Source organism: Podarcis muralis, chromosome 10, assembly GCF_964188315.1.
Source record: "Podarcis muralis chromosome 10, rPodMur119.hap1.1, whole genome shotgun sequence".
NCBI classification, from domain to species: Eukaryota; Metazoa; Chordata; class Lepidosauria; order Squamata; family Lacertidae; genus Podarcis; species Podarcis muralis.
In genome coordinates, this window is record NC_135664.1 from 28,221,021 (window position 1) to 28,241,666 (window position 20,646).

At 41.5% G+C, this 20,646-nt stretch overlaps 1 protein-coding gene across 2 annotated transcripts in view; it reads right to left on the reverse strand.

Moving 5' to 3' along the window:
* The window catches only part of NELL2 (neural EGFL like 2), a 107,748-nt gene extending 88,725 nt beyond the window's left edge, over positions 1 to 19,023 (reverse strand). Inside the window, exons 1-3 of one of the 2 annotated variants that reach the window (XM_028745356.2) lie at positions 18,033 to 19,023; positions 17,528 to 17,656; positions 1,084 to 1,234 (exon numbers count right to left, since the gene is read on the reverse strand). In XM_028745356.2, the coding sequence (XP_028601189.2) occupies positions 1,084 to 1,234; positions 17,528 to 17,656; positions 18,033 to 18,093 (341 nt within the window). In that variant the 5' untranslated portion in view covers positions 18,094 to 19,023. The remainder of the gene's footprint in view (positions 1 to 1,083; positions 1,235 to 17,527; positions 17,657 to 18,032) is intronic. The other variant, XM_028745355.2, reaches the window with a different exon arrangement.
* Positions 19,024 to 20,646: the final 1,623 nt, after the last annotated feature.

Sequence of the window (20,646 nt, forward strand, 5' to 3'; positions counted from 1 at the left end):
AAGTTGTTCAACAGTAATACCATAAAAGGTATACACCATTCCTACCATAGTTAAAGATAGTTTAACTTTCCCATAGTCTGTTAGAAAGAATGAAAATGTCCCTATTACAGCATGATAGCTCAGTTGCCAATCATATGCTACTTAATGGCTGCAAAACCCATTTGTTTCAATGAGATGCTATAGGAGCTTGAAGTCTGAGTTGAAAATTCATATAGTTTCATGGATCATTGTTGACAATTCTTTGCTAGGGTCATATGTTACTGTTTCAGCAGCTGCAGCAGATGCGTAACAATCTTAATAACACCTCTTTTAACTGTGACAACAATTTTCTTGTCCTATCATGATGAAATCATTCTCAAACGCCCTCAGGTCACATAGTTTAGTCTCTTAAACCTAACAGCATTGCTTTCCTTAAACCAAACAGCATTGCTTTTCCATTTATTACTAACACTGTTATTTCTGTAACCTTGGATAGTCTTCACTGTTTGAAAGTAAGTGAGGCAAATAGTAAGAAGGCACACAGGTAAGACAACAGATGCTGTGAAATAGTACAGGTCTTTTACAGGCAATGAGGTTGGGCTGATTTACACTAGATGAGGATGTGATCCACAGTAGTGTGACAGGCAAATGAAAAACTTTTTATGCCCTTAGCAGTGGGAGACATTTAAATGGTGACAGCTGTTGTTAGATACTAGTTATATAATCTGTTGATACATCTTAACTTGTGAATTTCTATCTATTTACATTATTCACAGTCATATGAGCCACAGTAATTTCCAAGTAGTGTTGCATATATGTCAGCTAATATTCCAATCATATAATTAGTGGAAAGTGACTCCAATCGGCTTCCACAAAATTCATTTCTACATAGATATGTTTAGTATCGCAGCATAAAGCAGCAGTCCTATTCACTTTTACCTGGAAGTAAGTCCCACTGAACTCAGTGGGATTTACCTCTGAGTATAAATGCATTGGGTTCTGCTGCATATTAATCTCAGGTTTCTCTTTCTGATTTATTTTAATCTTATTTCACATTTCAGCATGCCAGAAAGAAAACAATAAATATTAGGTATCTGCACCTACCTGTGATCTAAGTGGTGAACAGAAAAAATAACACCTGAATTTAAGCGAGTTTGTTTGAGTGACACCAAAATTGTGAATTCATGTTTATTTCTTAGCTTCTGAAAAAAGAGTTCTGCTTTCTCTGGAGATGCTTTTACACTTCTTGAAGCACCTAGAATGAAACAAAAAATGAGAGTTGTTTGGTTTTTTTTACCAAAAGTACTCTATGTATCGGTAGTACTAAGCATGAAGACAAATATTTACAGTTGATTAAACTTTGAAACAGTAGTTTGTATAGTATTCCACAATGTAACTCAGATGACAGTAGTGCTTCCATCAACAGAAAGGGGAAGGAGCAATTACCAGCTAATTACCCTTGCCTTCAGTCTCTGCATTCCCCAGATCTGCTCCACGGTGTTGGGGGACCCTAAAGAGGATATTTAGGTGTGTGTAAGAGAGGTGCAAGAGAACAGAAATCACTGGAATTAATTTTCCCATTCTTCCATTGATGGAAACCTCAACATCAGCTGAGCAATGCTGTTGGATGTAGCCCAGTAACTACTCAACCGACAATTCAGTCCCACAAAGCTGTCAACCATCTTTTGGACCAAACCATTACATGCTTTTAGTGTGGATTCACAGAGTCTTGTACCTATACTGAAGAATAAAATGTTATCCTGTCCATTAAAGTCTCTAAAGACTAACACAGAAATCTATTGTTAAAATCTGAGCATAAAATGGCACTATTTATGAGAGCCAATTCTTTCTAGAGATCACCAAGGATGTATTTAGCCCAACTGAGAATACTTAAGCATTTCATTTTTGAAAGAATATCAAATTAAAACTGATAGTTTAAAAACTTTGAATACTTTTATTATCCTTGCTGCTTTGGCTCATATGGTTCTTTGAATGCAATACATCTTTACCATTTAATGGATGTGTTTAATAAATTATGAAGCAACTCAAATACAATTACTTCCCAGTGTTCTTTCTTTTTTAGCCATGGCATACTAACAGACTCAAGTAACACGCTTTTGTATTCTGTATGATGGTTTGAAGTGCACTAACAATTTCTGGCAATATAAACAATTTATTCCCCAAAGGACGGAAGGATAAACACACATGGGGAAATGTCTTTCACCTCAAGGTCTTAACATGCAGCAAACTTCTACAAAGCACAATGGTACTTTACATTTTGCAAAGAATGAAGAATAAAATCCACAATTCAAATCAAAAGCATTAAAATTTTAAACAGTATGATTTCTAATAAGCACTAGTGTTTATAAATATTTAAGGGAGAATGTGATTTTGCAGTTAGAAATTAAGATTGTGGAAGAATGTCATTCTTAAATTATGCTGTATTCTACCTTACGCATGGACTGCCCAAGTCATCACAATATTGTTATGAGTTTGGGTGTAGGGCTGTATGCCAAGACCTTTCTAACCCTGGGATCCAGGGTTAGTGTTAAAATATAAACAAGGCTAGCTTACAGATTAGGTGATTACCTGAGTGATGGGCCATTAAGGGGAACAAAGGAATGGATCTGTGTGAGACAGCAAATGGGTCCTCAACTGGCTGGTAGTTAGAAAAAGACCAAAGACAAGAACTGAGAGTTCAGTGGCATGAGCTAGAAGCAAAGCAGCAAAGGGGCATAGAGAGAGGAATGCATGATTTGTGTTTGTACCCAAGGCTGCAGCTATGGGATAAACAAGAGCCTTTGGGGATGTTGATGCTGTGAACCTCTCCAGGTTGAATTTCCTAGGCACTAACACCAAGTGTGGGTCCTTCAAGGGCAGTGCTAGTGAGAACCAGTTAAGTAAGACCTGTGATGGGAAGGGGTGTTTGTTCCTTCAAGATGGGAGGGATGAGTGTGCACTGTTTTGAAGGTTCTTTTAATCAAGCATCATGATTGATTACATGAAGTAATGGGATAGGGTCCAGCATTTTGCTTGAATCTGGCTTAGGTCATTAAATGGAGCTCTCTTCACAATGTATGCTCTCTATGCTGCATAAGTGGTTGTTCGGTTCTTAGTCAGAAAAGATAGCTTTGCTATTTTTAAGCTTCCAAGTTACTTTACCTTATGCTGTTATTAGAAACCGTTTTAAACCTTGCAACTTTCTATCAATAAAGCATTATTATAATAAAGTGCTTGAGTTCCTGGACCTACCCAGCTTGGTTATGGGTCAGTTTCCACAAAGATCAACTCACTCTGCCTCAACATCTGCAAAGAAATCTGACTCACCCAACCTTTGGAAATAAATTTGTATTTACTTCCCTTGCCTTGGTGAAAACTCTTAAAAGAGAAGAATCAAAAGGCTACATTATGGAGTCTGCTGCAATAGTAAAGATTTGATTCACCCATTGCCTATTCTCAATGTGTCCCTGCACAGGTAGGTTTAAAGCTGGGTGTGCTGTTAAGATTTCAATGCCAATGGGTACCACTTGCTAAAAGGGAAAGGAGTTCTGGCTTTTCTGCCAACAAGATAGGCTTGTTGTCAGTTATTTCTATATGTGCCCAGCAATGGTTTGTGCACGCGATGCAGGTTTATAGAGAAATTATTTTCCCATTACACCATGATTTCATGCCTTGGATTGGTGTTAAACTTTCTAAACCATGCTTGCTGGTTCAGGTACGATGGAAGGTTCTAAATGCTTTGAAAATATCTTTCTAATGGAGAGAGGTTGCAATCTAAGCATAACATACCCATGAGCTAAGTCCATCATTCTATTGATTGAGAAAACAGATACAACTGTGATGAGTTTAAAAAATGTTAAATTTCCCTGGTTTTATCTTATTCCAGTTTTCATCTGACATATAAAAATGAGTATTGGACAGACACAGGGTTAGAATAGGTGGGCTAGTAAATGAGGCCAAAAGAGGATATTGTAATTTATTTTTAAAAAATCAGAGGGATTGACACAAAGGTGTTCGGCATTATTTAACATTAAAATATAATGGATACAATGACTAATAGCTACAAACTATCCACTAGTAACTCTAAGATGATTATCAGGAGCTTTATAACTATTAGATATGGGAAAAAATTCTGGAAGAAGCTCTCTGAAACAGCTGCCAGAACAGTGGCTATCTCTTTCATTTTCAGAACATATATATTTTTATTATGATACTCCAGTTAGGTCCCGGTTGAGTAAATGGGTTTTCTACCATGAGTGTCTGCTCGTTAGGATTTCAGTTTTGTTTTTCTTTTTAAAAAAATGCATTCATTGTATTTGCATTTTTAAATATTTGGGTATGAATTGCCTTGAGACGGTGGGTTAGAAGACAATTAATAAATCAACTGTAATATAATAATAAATTCACTCATTGAGGAGTAAGTCCCATGCAGCTGTACTGCATGAATGACATGTATAAAAAGCTTCAGAGAGAAACTTACGCAAAATATATAAATGTATTAAAAAATAATTAGAGCCAGAGAAGAAAATAAGAAGTATGAAAAGTTAAATTCTGGTAGAAACGAAACAAGATAAATGAAAAATAAGCAAATCAGTAATGATTGCAAAATGTTCAATTAGCATGTTCCCAGTGTTAATTGGAATGGAGACTGTTTCATTATTAAACCATATTTTAGCCACTTCCTTCAACTGAATTTGGTGAGAGATAGCTACCTTTTGATAGACACAGGGATGATGAAAACAGTTTACTTGTCATGGCGACTCTGCAATACTTATAGAAAGTAATATTTTTGCAATATCTTCTCCAATGGATGGCCTGACCTCATAAACCCATATCCATCCAGACCTAAACAGATTTTACTAGAATTTCACCCATTTTACTAATGAAATGTCTGGGAACTTTACTTAACTAAGCCTACTACAATTTGACCCAGCTCTAGGTGTTTTTCTCACCCAAACCAATTACTTCCTGTTCTGTTTGACCCTTCCTTGAGGAATATGAAAAATGAACCAGGTAGACTTCAAATAGGTGCCAGTGAAGAAGAACCAGGACAAAAGTTCAGCAAAATGTCTATGTGCTGATAATTGAAATGCAAACACATTTTTTATTCTGGCTGCCCTTGAACTATCAGAGTAATTTTTAAAATGTTCTATCCACTGTGTTTCAGCAAATTGTTAGCGCAAGTTTAATTGTGACACCTGCCTCCTAAAGTAATAGTTCATGAATTAATAAAACGTTTCCAACCTAAGCACCTTCCTAAAAATGAGCACTTTCATGAAATATTTCAAAGGTATGAATTCCAGAATACTGTTATTAAAAGGTTTATTAATACGGCATCTATAGTCTAATGTAATTTACATAAGCAATTTATATTGTGCAAAGCTTAAATTTAATCCCAAATACGGAAATATATCTCCAACACACAAGAGCACACAAGATGAAGCAGAGTTTATTGGCTTACTATTGATAGAAATCATGGTTTAGAATAAGGATGAGGAATTTGCTGCTTTCCAGATGCTGTTGGACACCAGCTCCCATCAGTTACAGTGAGCATGGCAGTTGGGGTCTTGGTGGTCAAATGTTCTCTTTTCCTAGCCTAGAACATAGGTTCCAGAACCTATGAGCCCATATAATTTAGACTGATTTGTCTATTAAATTTCAAAGGAGATCTATTAAAGAGCCCAAAATTCATGTGAAATGAGGGTTAAGACTTTCTCCCTCAGTGAAAAGATAGTTGCAGGAGCAGAAACTGCTTCAGTACCATGCCAAAAGTTTGGAGAAGAATAATAATTCCAAGACCCATAAGGTTATTGTCTCTGGGATATCTCAGATAACAGTAATGAGAAAACACAGTGGAACAGATTCCTCCACTAAAGAAGTAACAGAATCATCTTAAATCCCCACAACGATCACCAATCCCTAGGATTGCTTCCTTTCTAGTTGCCTCAAATAGCAAGGAATGCTCTTCAGAATCTCTGCAGCACCCAACATCCTGCCATCATTACCATACCACACCCAGAAGTGACAAGCAGTGTTCCAAGACACTTATCAGTATTGACAGGTTACATTTGTGAGCTACTCTTTCTGAAAGATGCTCATCTGTCTGCCAGGCTCCATACAGCCTACTGAGCTCTGTCCATGGTCCTGATGCCTACATCCTACATTCCTAATGTGAACTGTTCGCTCTTCCGTGCTTCTTTCCTACTGATACCTGAATTCGCCTATTTCTAGAACTGAAACTACTCTCTGTAGCTGTGCACCAGCCTTGAACAGTGCCGTGGCTTCCTCCACATGAAGCCAATATAGTTGCCTACAACTGTTTCCCGAAACTCCTTCAGGTGCCTGATATCCATTTGAAACTTTGATGCAGCTACTAACTGGACATTCCTAGCTATGAGAAAGTTTTATAGATAAAAGTTTATCCTGTGGGTGGAAGGGGTATGTAACTGGTGTCAGGAAGCACTGCTTTAATTATATCTGAATTTAACTTATTAAAAAAAAAGACATAATTAAATCACTCCTAAACATTGGTCATTACAGGAATAGGTAATATCAAAACTGAATGAAGTCTCATACCTGTTTACATCTGGCTATAACAACTCACACAGCCCCAGTTAACATGACCACTTTATGACAATTCTAAATTGGTGAGATTATTAGATACACAATAAGGTTTCCCAAAAGATGGGATGTTACCACTGTTCTTGCTGAGCCCAGCAAAATATACTACAGAGAGTCCTCTAGCGGCCTGTAGAATTGAACTTTAGGAGGAAGTTGCTGCTGCAGACGAGCAGAGAGAATGCAAGTAATAAGATGTCATCTCCTCATTTTCTATGCTACATTTGGCCACTTAACTAAGAGAAAGAGGCTATGCTGCACAACTGTTGCTTAAGCAAAACCAGGGTTTACCAGGGCGGAGTTCTGGAAAACAATATGCTTCTTAAATGAACTGTCCTTTGTATAACCTGACAAGTGAATAACCACAACTTGCTCTTACACTTCCACAGATATGAAATACTGCTTCCTGAGGCATACAGTAGCTTCCTGGACCATCTCAGTCAAACCAAATTGCCACAAGAGTATCTGTGATACAAAGGCTCAACATATGGTTTGTATAAGAAGCATGTATACACTTAACATTACACCTGCCTACAGCCTTCCAGATGTTTTTTGAATCCCATTAGACTCCAAGAAATATGGCAATGTGGCCCCCAAGGTATTAAAGAAAGACTCCAAACTTCCCTTTCTTACATGATGTTTCATTTACACATTTCATATTTACATCATGCTTTGATAAAGGTGATAATGGCATTAAATTTATTACCAAGGCTTGGTGCGAGCAAGCTGTGAAAAGTACTGAGAAAATATTGTTCTGATGCCCTATTCCTAAACAGGTATATGGAAATTAATTCTATAGAAACTTTTTTCAGTGGCACTGGCCATGCTTAAAATCTCAGCCAGTGAAACCTTCAAGTCATTTTATTAAGAAAATACTATATTACCATCCTTGTTGTAAAATCAACTACTTCATTCTAAACTTCATTCAATGGAAATAAGCATACCTAGGATCATATACTTTGTACCCCCAGCCCCCAAAAAGGGCTTTTTGACAAAACTTCCTCAACCAAATTGGAGTATGTATTCATATAATCATCTTCTAACTGTTTCAGCTATAAATCAATTTTTAAGTGTAGATTTGTTGAACAGTCAGAATTTAATTTCAGCCACTTGTGAACAGATGAGGTCTTTAGACATCACAGTCTTGGGAATGTTGATAAAGGAGCTTTAATCTCTGCAAGCATTCCAGAAGAGTCAGAATCATGATGCAGCAATAAATTAATGATTTCACTAGATTGGCTGGGAAGAGGACTTAGTTCTGCAGAACATCCGGAAAGAAGAATACATATCTGGCAATGATATTCACTTTCATTATTTACAATGCTATTTCCACACTCAGCTACTTTTTTAATAAACGTGATAGAAAAAAAAGCCAATCAAACAGTCAGAATCTCTCTAAGTACGTTCTCCAAGGCAACAACGTGCTTCTCCTCTGACAATGGCCATGATGAGAACATAAGCACATTTATTACAAAGACAGACATCAGTACTGTGATTCTGCAAAAGCACAAATCTATTTTTAATCACACGTTTTCATTCAGATTAGTACAAGAGACACCAGATTGTGGCAGGGCATAAGAGACAAAGGATGACAAAATGCAATAGAGGATGGGGCTCCTTTGGTGAATACAGCCCTTCTTACCCTGCATAGTTATGGCAAGACAAATTGTGCTTCTTGGAATGAAAAAACAAAAGTGGTCTTCAGCTGGTGGGCCACGTCACATAAAGGGAACACACACACACTATCCTATGGTGGGCCACCCTTCAGTGCTGCCACCATTCTTCAAAAGCTTGGGTCTTTTTTCAATTGTAAAATGCTAGGGATGCAAAGAAGCCATGAACCTGATATCTAAAGAAGCATCTGCTGCTAGGTTCTTGCACAGAGTCCTAAACCAGTTAAAACTGGTTCTTGTATCAAAGGCTGGAGTCGGTGTCTGAAAATCTGAAGACCACTTATCTATAACCCCTACAGAGTATCTGAAATGTTTGGTTCCTCCAGGTTACCACTGATCAGACCTAACACAGGGAAGTAGGCTGAATATCAGTAGCCTCAGCCCATTTAGTTAAACCTTAGAAATCTAAGCCAATTTGAGTGAGGACTTATACCATAGGTGCTGAATCTCTCTAAAGATGAATATATCTTTTATAACAATCCTGTGTTGTCAAGGATCCTATAGATGTACTTGATTGCAGTTTGCTCTGAATAGTACCCTCATAAAGTACCCTCCAGAGCCACTGTTGTCTAATCACATCGTATTCCAACAAAAGTATATTTGGTTTATGGAGATTGACTGTAATTGCATGCACTTCTACAGCCACTGCAGCCTACTATATTCTCAGTGACTTAAATGTGTGTTAAATCAGCATTTTTCTATCAGGCTCTTTTCAGGTACCACATCATTGTCACAAAAAGCACAACTGTCACAGCTTTCAATGCAGACTTCACTTTTTTCATATTTCCCTAAATATTCAATTGGCAAGCCAATGGAAAACGCATACCATGCTGAGCAAAAAAGAAATTTTCAATTAGAAGACTGTCAAGCACCATTTTAAATCTTGTCACATTTTTGCCTTGAAGCCTAAAACTTGGGTCTTCGGTGCCTAGCATGCTCACTTGAAGCAGGTCCAACTGAAATAAATAGAGTTTACTTCTTCATAAACGTGTTTAGGGTGGAGCTGTTAGACTACAATTCTGGCTATGTTTACAAATGGTTAACATAACACGTCTACTGAAAACACACTGTGTTCGATGGAGTTTGTTTACTTATTTTCAACCTTTATATCCCCACCCTTCACCTGAATGTCATAGGGTGAGTTACAATGCCAAGTATGGAATGTGTGTGAAGGATGATAGACTGACAGGTCATTCCAGAGGTGGGGCATTGCAGTAGCAGAGCTGTATCCAAAGCCCTGCCAGCTCATGTCAGCAAGCGTGGAAGCTGGGGTGGATTTGTTATTTTGTCATGCCAGCTCCAAGTTGGCATAACAGAGAAACCTGCGCTACTCTCTTAAAGGAGCCACCGGGATTTATATCCAGTGGATCCAAAACAGCTGTTACCTCATTACATGGCTTTCTCACTCTGCAGAATTACCCTGCCCCATGGTTCTCCCCACCCTGTCCAATTTATCTGCTCACAAATGGGGTGGATAATTTCAAGAAGCCACTTGCACCCAGTTCTAGCCCAAAACAGAGGTTTTATACCTTTGCATTCTCAACACACTGTATATGTGTGTGTGTGTGTCTGTGTGTATCTTACACACACACACACAGAGAGAGAGAGAGAGAGAGAGAGAGAGAGAGAGAGAGAGAGCGCAGTGGATATAATGGAATCATATAGAATTTAGCCATGTTTTTTAATAGCATCATGGATGTTGACTGTGTAGGGAGCTAGCTTAGAATACCAAAGGCATATCGCACCACTGTAATATAAAATACTCTTAGATGGGCTCCAAAGGAGCCTGCTTAACTTCATATATCCCTTAGTGTAGTATTTAAGTTTTAGGGCCCTGATCTGGCTAAAGTTAGTTGCAACCTATTCTCAAGTCATTGTGCACAGGACTGCAGTGTAAGTTCCACTGAAGACTGTGGGACTTTGCATGCTTCCTGAGGAGCAAGCATGCATAGGCTCAGGCTGTAGTCCTTTGCCCCCTTCTCCAGCAGTAAGCACAACTGAAATTAATTGGACTGGCTTTATATGGATAGAAAAAATATTAGGTTAGTCACAAATAACTTGCTTCATCGGTTTCAGTATGGTGTGCAGTGCAGCTCTATGTATGTTTACCCAACAGTAAGTCTCATTATGCTCAGTAGGGCTTATTCCTTGATAAATGTAAATTAAGTTTAGCTGAACTATGGTCTACATGCATTGTTTGTAAAATAGATGATTTTTTTCTTCAACTGTAAACTATTTTGCATTTCTGCATCTATTGTCCTATTATATTCTGACCAGGGAGCATTTCATGAACTACCATCTGTGCCTGTCTATGGCTGATAAGTTAACTGCATATGTGTTCATGCTCTTTGAAAGCCCCCATTTATCTAACTGTGACAAGCTTTTTCATCGCACCTATAAGCAGAGTTCCATCTCTTTCCATAAATGTTTATTTAAACATATTATTATTGTCGATTTTATTTAAACTATTTCTTACCCATTCTTCACTACACAGCAGTTTCAGCAGGGTTATAACTAGTGTTTCAAATGCATAATACAATTACTAAAAACAAGGCCTACACTCATTCTCAGCATGCATGCACACGCACACACACACCTGATCCCTATTATTTAGCACATTATCTACCTAGTTAGCATTTTTCTGCAACCTATTTTATTAATTAGCATCATCCTCAAAACCAGGGAAACAATGTGTATCAGCAATTTGCTTTTAAAAAAACTATTAAAATTGCTTTAGCTAAGGGTACTTTCTTAACATACACTCTTGCAAGCAATAAAGGGCATTTTGAGCAGCACTTGCTACTTAAACAGTCTTTTTTAAGCTTCCACCCTCTCCAGCTCAGATAAAGAATTGATACAAGACCCACCTCAATCATTGCTTAACATACTATAATTATTCAAAGCAAGAAACTGTAGCAAAACAAGTGAAAGAAAACAAAATCAAGGACAAAGATTTTTAACCTGGATTATAACGCAGGATCCTTACATTATTTTCAAATGTAGTCATTTCTTGCCTTCTAAAGTAGTATCTAATAGAATATCTGCAAAGGAAAACATGGAAATGTGGCTCCTGCATATCTGAAAGCATAAATGTTGTTGTCTCTAGCTAAGCCATACATGGAACAGACCCACTGGAATCTATGAACTTAAGTTAGTCATGCCAATTTATTTCAGTGGGCCTACACGATATAAGACTTAGTTGATACAACCCTAAGATGTTAAGTTGGCTTCATGTTTTGTAGGCTACCATACAAGCAATAACTGCTAATTAGTTAGAGCCCTTCAAACTGAAGGCCCAGGGGATCATATTGACATCTTTGCGATATCTTAGGTTACTTCAAGCAACCAAGGTTTCCGGACCAGAGGGACATAATTCCACTTGGACAAGAACTTCAGCATTTCCCCCTCTCTCGTAAATGAAGCACTGGGTAGAATAGTTTATGTGGTTGACTCCATTCTCTTTTGGGCAGGACTGGCTCACCCACGAGACAAGTCAAGGTGTGGATGTCTTCACCTGATGAACATTCATTACCTATTTAGTTTCTCTGCACCTGCAATCCCCCCCCCACACACACACTCCTATTCATAAACCTGTCATCTGTCTCAAATACACAAGCCTCAGCTTAGCAGTAAAGCAAATATGCTTTACAGTTTCAAATCACAAGGAACGGCCCTGTACAGCTGGAGCAGCATCTCCACCCCCATCGTTCAGCCTGGACACTGTGGTCCAGCTACGAGGGCCTTCTGGCAGTTCCCTCGCAGCAAGAAGTGAAGTTACAGGGAATCAGGCAGAGGGCCTTCTCAGTAGTGGCACCCTCCCTGTGGAGCACCCTCCCATCAGATGTCAAGGAGATGAATATACAATACAATTTTCAGAAGACATCTGGAGGCAGACCTGTATAGGAAAGTTTTAAATGTTTGGTGTTTTTATTATGTTTTTATATTTGTCGGAAGCCACCCAGAGTGGCTAGGCTAGGGCAACCAGTCCGATGGAGAGGGTGTAAAAATAATAATAATAATAATAATAATAATAATAATAATAATAATAATAATTACAACTAGTTTGAAGGGGAAATGCATCAAACAACAGTATTTCTCAATGATAGATATGGATTGTGGCCAGTTTCATAAGTACACAGCTTTGGACACCAGTTGTGGGAATGCACTGGAGATGGAGTATATGAGTAACATGTACACAGCCTAAAATTCCACACCTTCTTTGAGTTATTTTGCCTGGTTAGAATGTGTCCATGAACTGCAATATTCCTGCTTGCCTGGATGGAGAAGTGTGTGTTGGAAATCTCTGGTTTTGCATGGCTAGGATGTAGCCTGCTGTACAAAGTAAAAAGTCAGTCTTGTCTTTTCTTTTGGCCATTGGTTCTGCTAACCAAGGGCATGTAGTCCCCAGAAGGTTGCTCATGAAAGAACGTAGCCCTTGGGCTAAAAGGGGACCTCCCCACCCCGCCCCCTGCTATAAGAAGCGGCATGATGTGTGTAGAGAATGGAAAGTATCTCAGCTTTATTCATTCTGCAGCAGAAGATGCCTTTTAAATCCATATACTAGTTCTGCTTGTTTTTTGTTACTTGGTAGAAAGGCATTATACAATGTGCATGCTATGTTTTTAACATATATCAGCTAGGAAAAGTCTCCATCTCTCAGGTCCTGAATGAACCGAGTGAGAATCTCTTAAAGAAATAGCTTATATGCTTATAGACAAAGCAGGATGCTTCCAGTCCATTCATACTTTCATCTTACACTCGTGAAAAGCCAAAAGATCTCTCTCCCCCGTGACTTCAAGCCAAATTCTGAAAAACCATCTACTTTTTCAAAGTTCCCTACACCAGCAACAGTTTGCTTCGTTTGCCTTGCACCCTGAGAAAAAAACAGCTATGATTGAGTCACAACATCAAACATTGTTTCCAAAAATGTAGACAGAAATAAAGTTAGCATGAAAACTGTAACCCCATAATGATAACAAGTTTTAAACATAGCTACATAGTATTGCTATACCACAGTACACATTGACCTGTTTTAGTTTTATTTTCTGACAGCAGAAAGAACCATTGAGGAGCCACTAACTGTGAAGTTCCTTCATGCATCATGCTGACAGATTAAACCTGCTCTTTGGTGTTCTGTTCCATGGTGTGCTTTATCACAACCCACCATATAATTCCACCCCATCTGTTGGTGCTTGGTGGGATGTGTGCATGCATTTGCTTGCTGAAATAACTGAGCATACTTTATATACATACATGCCAACTGTTCTAACAAAAAAGGAACATCTTTTCTGAATGTCTTCCATCTTCTAGCACTGAGCACCAGCTCTCATTCAGCTGGTCAGTATGCATTAAAGTTATCAAATACGTAATTAATTGTCCTCAATATGTCAAGCACTGTAAAATAAAGTCAGTAGACAGCCGTATTCATTAATTCTAATGGTACAGTACTGCGTTTTGTCCATTTCCTTTTTAGTCAATATGTTTTCTATGACTCATCCCAGAAATAATTATAACAGAGGGTGGATTATTTAACAAAATATGGATTTTTGCAGTTAATGACCGGTGTTCATATAACTTGCTTTTATTTTTTTTACCTACATTGACTTGTTTTGCAAACAAACATGGTAAAATGCATCATTGGATCATAGTAATAGAATTAACCAATTGTAATAGATATTGAAGCTTATTTATGTTTGTTTTCTGATTGTTTGGCTGTTTTATTCCATTCCATTCAAAAAATGCCCAGGAGAACCCACTCTGCAAAATTCACAAAGTCAGAGAAGCTTCTTTGAGGTCATTTCAGTCAGGTATAATGTATATAAACCCAGGAGTCAATCTATATGTTTCATTTCTATATCATTGTTTTCATATTATATCTATTATGACATTCTTTTGTTGATATTTATCTTATACTTTCATTAACTCAGTCAAAAAGAAGTCCATTAAAAGGTGCATCAGCTTATGAGGCCAAGGACATCTTGTTTTCTACACCTCACAGCAAACTAGTGCTCTCTTATTAATACTCAGAGTTCCAGCAAACATCTTAATGCAAAATCCAAGTTTCAGAGGCAGAGGGTTCACTACCGTATGCTGTAGCTTGAGAAAAATTAGTGCTTAAGCCAACTTCCTCCACAGTAGTCTTAAAAACATCCTTGAGATGTCTCAAAGGCAAGTTTACAGCCTAAGACACATATATTTCCATAGCTGAAATAGATGTACATGTGACCAATGTAATCTCTATAGTTATTCATTCCCATTTTACATTATCCCTGTAATTATTCACTTGCGGGAACTGTGCCCCCCCCCCTTCATTCATTCATACTCACACACAAGCTTGTGCAACTATTGCAACAACATAGATGGAAAGTTTGGTGGAAGAGGCCCATGCAATCTGCATGCTCCCTCTCATTGGGGGCCAATGAGATGAGAAAGATCCACCCAATCAACTCTGTCCACATGGTTCATAAATACATAGTGGACTATATTGCACCATGAGCAAACAGTTTTTATGCATGCCAGTTAGGTGAAAAGCACCCAAGTTGTTAGCACTTTGGGTTCATTGTGCGAAGCCAAGAAAATAGAGACTTGTATGGGTAAATAATTGCATAAGGCCAGCGCTACTGGTTGAGATTTGCCCAATTTATATAAATTACTTTTATTTAAATTTTAATTTCAAGCAATATAACCTTGATGGCATCCCTGACTAGATAAACTCCAGTGGGGCAATGGGTCAGCACATCTGGCTGTTAACCAGAAGGTTGGTGGTTTGAGCCCACCCAGGGATAGCTGCAGGCAGGATTCCTGCATTGCAGGGGGCTGGACTAGATGGCCCTTGGGACCCCTTCCAACTCTACAAATTCTGGGGAAGCTACCTCTTCTCAACTCCAGGGGGGAGAGAGAATGGTAAGAGAAAGAGACAACAACAAGAATCCGAATAAAAGTAAAGTCTTTGAATTGCTATACTTGCTTGGCTCTCCTCCAAGGAGAAGAAATTATAAATTATATCACTTTACAAAATGCATAGCAAATTTAGGAAAGCTAAAACGCATCTGCAATTACAGGTGTATGAAGAAAAAATGAATGCTGAGCATCCTTTTTTTTCTGAAAATAAAAAGAGAAATGCAGGCTAAGTCTTCAGACTCAGCAAAAATAGAAACGTCCAAACTTTAAAATTCATTTTGCTGGAATTGCATTTGTGTTTTTTAAAAAATGCACACAGTGATACAGTGGTTTACAAACTTAATCCGTTCTGTTCTGGAAGTCCGTTCTTAAACCGAGGCGCGCTTTCCCTAATGAGGCCTCCAGCCGCTGGGGCCCTTCAACCATCTAGCTTCCATTCTTTTAGACCGAGGTTAAGTTTGCAAACTGAGACACTACTTCTGGTTTTGCAGAGTTCTTAAACCATAAACAGGACTGTTCTTAAACCGAGGTACCACTGTATGTGTAGTCCTGAACTGTTCATATTACCAGCCTCAAAATTGGAATTTTAGATTTTTATTCTGTCAAGAGCCCTTTCATGTAGATGTCTACATCCTGTTGAAAGAAGGCTTTTTCTGTTTAAAAATAGCAGGTGTCAATTTCTCTTTTTAAAAGTGTATGCTCTGACTTTTCTGTGTTAATGGTCACAGTGACACACTCTGGCTGAATGCAGAATAACATCCTGCCACAGAGTCCTCCAGCGACTTAGGTAGTCAGCTTTTGATACATGATCTTATTGATTCAGAAGTTCAAGCCAACATCATTGCCTGGGTTTTTCCTTAAATTACAGCTTCTTTGCAAGGCCTCCCTTTGCCTCTTGTACTAAAAGAAAATAAAAAACCCTATAACTGGAACTCCTAAGAAAACAAATGATACACATAGACTATGCGCTATATAGAAGCAAATTAAAACTCTTCTTAATTCACCGTGTGACCCATGTTCTCCAACTTTACATAGCAACATTCAGCATGCACATACAACATTGTTCCATTTCCTTCCCAACGCCACTGTGATATCAGCCCTCTTTTAAATGAACAGTCTGATAAGCTTCAGAAATGTTCTGCATTGTGATTTAAAAATCTAATTCTGTATGTAATCTTTTTCATATACAAGGGATGGGGGAAAGCATTTATCTCAGAATATTTTACCTTTATACAATAGACTATAAACTGCACAAAATAAATGCTGCTTTTTGGAATCCTACATTAGAAGTGTCTTTGAATATATTAATGCAAAATCGAATCAAAAGACAGCTGTCTCCTTATTCTTGGAAGGAACATTTAGATTTATTAAAAATCCTTAAAATTGGTGGGTGATTAGCTAAGTCATACTCAGAACGGACTCGTGAAAGTCATTGATTTGTTACTTACGTTCAATAGGTTTACTCTGAGTATGACTATACCACACAAAGAATTCCCGCCCCCACCCCCAAAAAAGTTCAGGGTATATAACCTGTTAACAAATCTTTTTGCAAGGGCTTCTATATTTTTCCTGCAGACATTTTTTATGGGGGGAAATGCAGTATGTTATCCCCATTCCCCACTTCTTCACACTCTTAGTTTCATATTTTCTCCCTAGTCTTATTTTCTCCTCTAACCATCAGCGAGAACAAGAGCTTAGCCTGGCGTGTCTTCCCAAATAAACCAATCTCAGCCAGCCCAGACAAATCTGTTTATTATTCAGGGCTCCCCACGCCTGGCAAAATAAGCCATCTGCCATCAGCTTTCCTGCTGACCATTAATTAAGGGTCTATCCATCAAAAGAGGGGCCAGAAAAGTGACGGGAGAGAGACAAAAGTGGAAGGAGGGAAGGGGAGAATCAGCGAGGCTTAACAGAGCAGGCAGGCAGGAGCCTCGCTGAGCAAATGGACCAAGTCGCATTGCGAGCCCAGAGGAGCATCGCCTGCCATCCGGTTAATGCAAAAAAGTTCGATCAAACGCATTTGCCAGCAAGTTCAGGAATTATTCAGGTGGCCTGGGCTGACCCTGCCCGCAGAGCCAGCCCAGGAGCCAAAGCGAGAATGAGGAAGGATGTGTGCATGCATAGGAGCCAACTCCTGGGGACAGAGCTCCCTTTGGGGTCCCTCCCGCCACCAATAAAATATTGGAGGGGGGCAGTGCCCCCCCAAAAAAGTTGATGGGAATTGCCATTCAAATAGTGTTTGTGTGTGTGTGTGTGTGCCATATCCTGTGATAGATTATGTGGGGCGGCGCTTCCCTCCCCCACCCAATATTTTATTCAAGTTGGCACCCCTGGATGGATGGATGGAAGTCCCATACCTTGGAAGAAGAAAGCTTTGCTCCCGTTGTGCAGCCCTTGCACTTGCACCACTCCGGCCACCGACTCCCCCAGCTGTAACTCGCCCAGCACGTCGATCTGCAGCGAGGGGTCCACGCCAAAGCCGATCGCTGGATCCAGGCGGGGGGGAAGAAAAGAGAAATTACTACCGACGCCCTTAACTTTTCCTCTCCACCTCCCCCCCCCCCCAAGCCTCCTCCTTCTTCTCCCACCCGGATCCTGCTGCCACTCTCGTTCTGGAAGGCGCAGGTATCTCCTCCTCGGCTCAGCCGCACCAGCCAGTCCTATTTACATGACCTACTTTCGCAGCATCCCTTTCGCAAAGTTCTCCTGCCCGGATCCTCCGTCTTCCCTCTCCCCCCACCTCCCTATACCGAGCCGATTCCCCATCGGGGTGGGGAAGGGGGAGGTTGGGAGACACACCCCGAGACGCCCCCCCTCCCCTATGCCTCAAGGAGAGGCTGGAACGCCCCGCTCGAGTCTCACCTGAGCTCAGGCAGAAGAGGAAGAAGCCCAGGGCGCTCCAGCAGCAGCCCGGGGACTCCATCGCGCGCGAGGAGGAGGAGGAGGAGGACGGCGCCCAGAATCACTCCATAGTCCTCGAGGCAGAAGCCGGGTCTGAAGGAAGCCAAGCAGCCCAACGCCCCAGTCTTCTTCCACACACACACACACCCCTCGGCGTCCTTCTTCTTCTTCTTCCCTCCCTCAGCAAAAAGCCAGACTCCACCGGGCGAAGGAGGAGGAGGAGGCGCCGCCGCGAGTCGAGTCCTCCCCAGCCCGCAGCACCATCTCCGAGGCGCCTCAGCCGCCGCCGCCGCCGCCCGGAGGCGCGAAAAGGGCGCGGAATGGCGCCAAAGCGGGAAGCCGCGAGAAGCGCCTCAGCCCCAGAACCTGTTGGAGGGAACCCGGCGGAGAGAGACAATGGAGGGCGCGAGGGGACCCGGCGGAGGGGAAGCGGGCAGCCTGGTGTCGCTCGCTCGCTCCCTCACACGACGCGCGCGCACAGACTCTTTCTTTCTCCTCAGGGCTCCTCGGTCGCCAAGCCTCCGCCGCCGGCGCTCACTGCCACCGGCTCCTCCTCGCAGGCAGCCTCAAAAGAGCGAGAGAAGGCGGCGGGTTTGAGGATGGCGACGGCGACGTGGGGGAGGCGGCGGGCGGCGGCCAATGAGGACGCGCCGGCGGGAGGCGGGAAGGAGGCGCCTTCGAACACCTCCCCGCCTCAGGCTCCTCGACGGCACAGGAGCCAAAGGCTCGAGACCGGGCGGGACGCGACGGCGACGGCGATTCTGGCTGGTGGGGTGTCTCTGCGGCTGCTCCTCCTCAGGCTTCGTTTCTCTACAGCAAGAGGAAGCTTAAGCCTGGCAGATAGAAGAGCTGTTGCTCTCGGACGAAGAAGACGCCATTCGGACGAGCGGAACCCTGCCAGCCGCAGTCTGCCCTCAGCCAGGCTCCGCCGCCGCCGCTGGCTGCCTTCTGACTTAGAGGAGCCAGCGCGGCGGGCTGTGGAGAGCAGCAGGGAGGAGCGCGGGGGCAGCCCTGGAATCAGGGGGCGCCGCCTGCCGTTGGCTCTGGCGCCCCCTGCTGGTGGTCTCCCTGCCTTCCGCCCTACCAATCCCAATGGGCGCCAGCCGTCGCTTAACCCCTCCGCGCGCACCTGGATGGAAATCCGTCGGGAGTCTAAACGCGGGGGAGAAGCTGCCTGAGGTTGATTCAGAAAGGGCAGGGGAGCACTCTGCCCATGGTCAGAAGCACGGAGGTGCTTCCAAGAGTTCAGGGGCTCAGCGCTGGGGAACGAAGGCTGGCTGAAATTCAGCCCATCCAACAGCTAATGGCAAATCCACAGCCGCGGTTTAGATTCTCTTGCAGAGATCGGGGGTGGCCATTTCCTGGCTTTTCTTCCCCAGAACGCCTGGGGGCGACCTGAAACTTGCAGGCCACCTGAAAGAGACTCTTTTCTGCATGTCTCCTCCAGGTCCCACACTCCATCTTTAAAGCCTTCTCAGATTATAAAAGGATGCTTTGAACAGCAGCCTCCGCTGCCCTTGCGGGGTCTTTTTTGCCATCCAGCCTGGTGAAGATTTCCGGGGAACTCGAATCTTGGGTTGGGGTATTGTTTAGCCAGGTTGTTGCTGCGGTAGGTGTTGTTATTTTTTTATATATTTTGTATCTTGTGATTTATGTGGAAATTGTTCGATTTAGTTCTGTACTTTTTGATGTTTTATTGTTTATGATTACTTTTCTTACATTTGTGGTTATGTAATTTTTTATATGTTGAAAGCCGCCTTGAGCATGGTGTTAACTTCGGAAAGGCGGCATTCAAATAAAATGATTGAATGTTCTGTGACATTTTGGTTGGCCTAATAAAGGTATTGCTAATATGGATTTTTTTGAATTTATGTTTTCTTATGGGCCAACATGGCTGCCTGTAACTTTTCGTATACTTTCGTGACTAGGGAGCTTTGAAGTAATAATAAAAGTAAACAGATTCTCATGGGAAGCGGCTTCATACTGCGTCACATCGTTGGTCCCTCTAGCTCTGTATTAGGGGCAGCAGTTCGCTAAAATTTCAGACAGAAGAAGTTGCCAGTCCGACCGGGAGATACCAAGATATTGTACCTGAGACCTTCTGCATGCCAAGCATGTACCCTACTTTCCTTCCTTGTGAAACCTCCAAGCATGCGCAGTAACAGGTTCACACGTGCATGCTGTATTGTATTGCTGTGCATATGCCATCTTGGTATGCTTCTGGATAGAAATCGCGCTCTCACTCCCCACTCCCACGTACAGAATAAAGCCTGGAAACAGCTCGGGCGGAATCCCGAAAGAAGATGAACACGTGTAGAAGAAGCCGACGTGTTTGGGATTCGGAAAAGAAGGAGTAATCTGCAGACAAGGGTCAGCCACCGCGCGATAATGATACAATTCCCCCTGCACAACCTGAGCGAAAGCGGAATCGACTCCTTGCACTTGTGAAAGAGACCTCCGAGTGATCCAGCCTAGACCCAATGGTTCTTGCATGTAACCGAAGAATTCCCCAAATTGGAGGGGGCGATCCTTTGGGTATGCTTGTTCCGACGCGCCCGAGTCCCAGCTTTGCGCG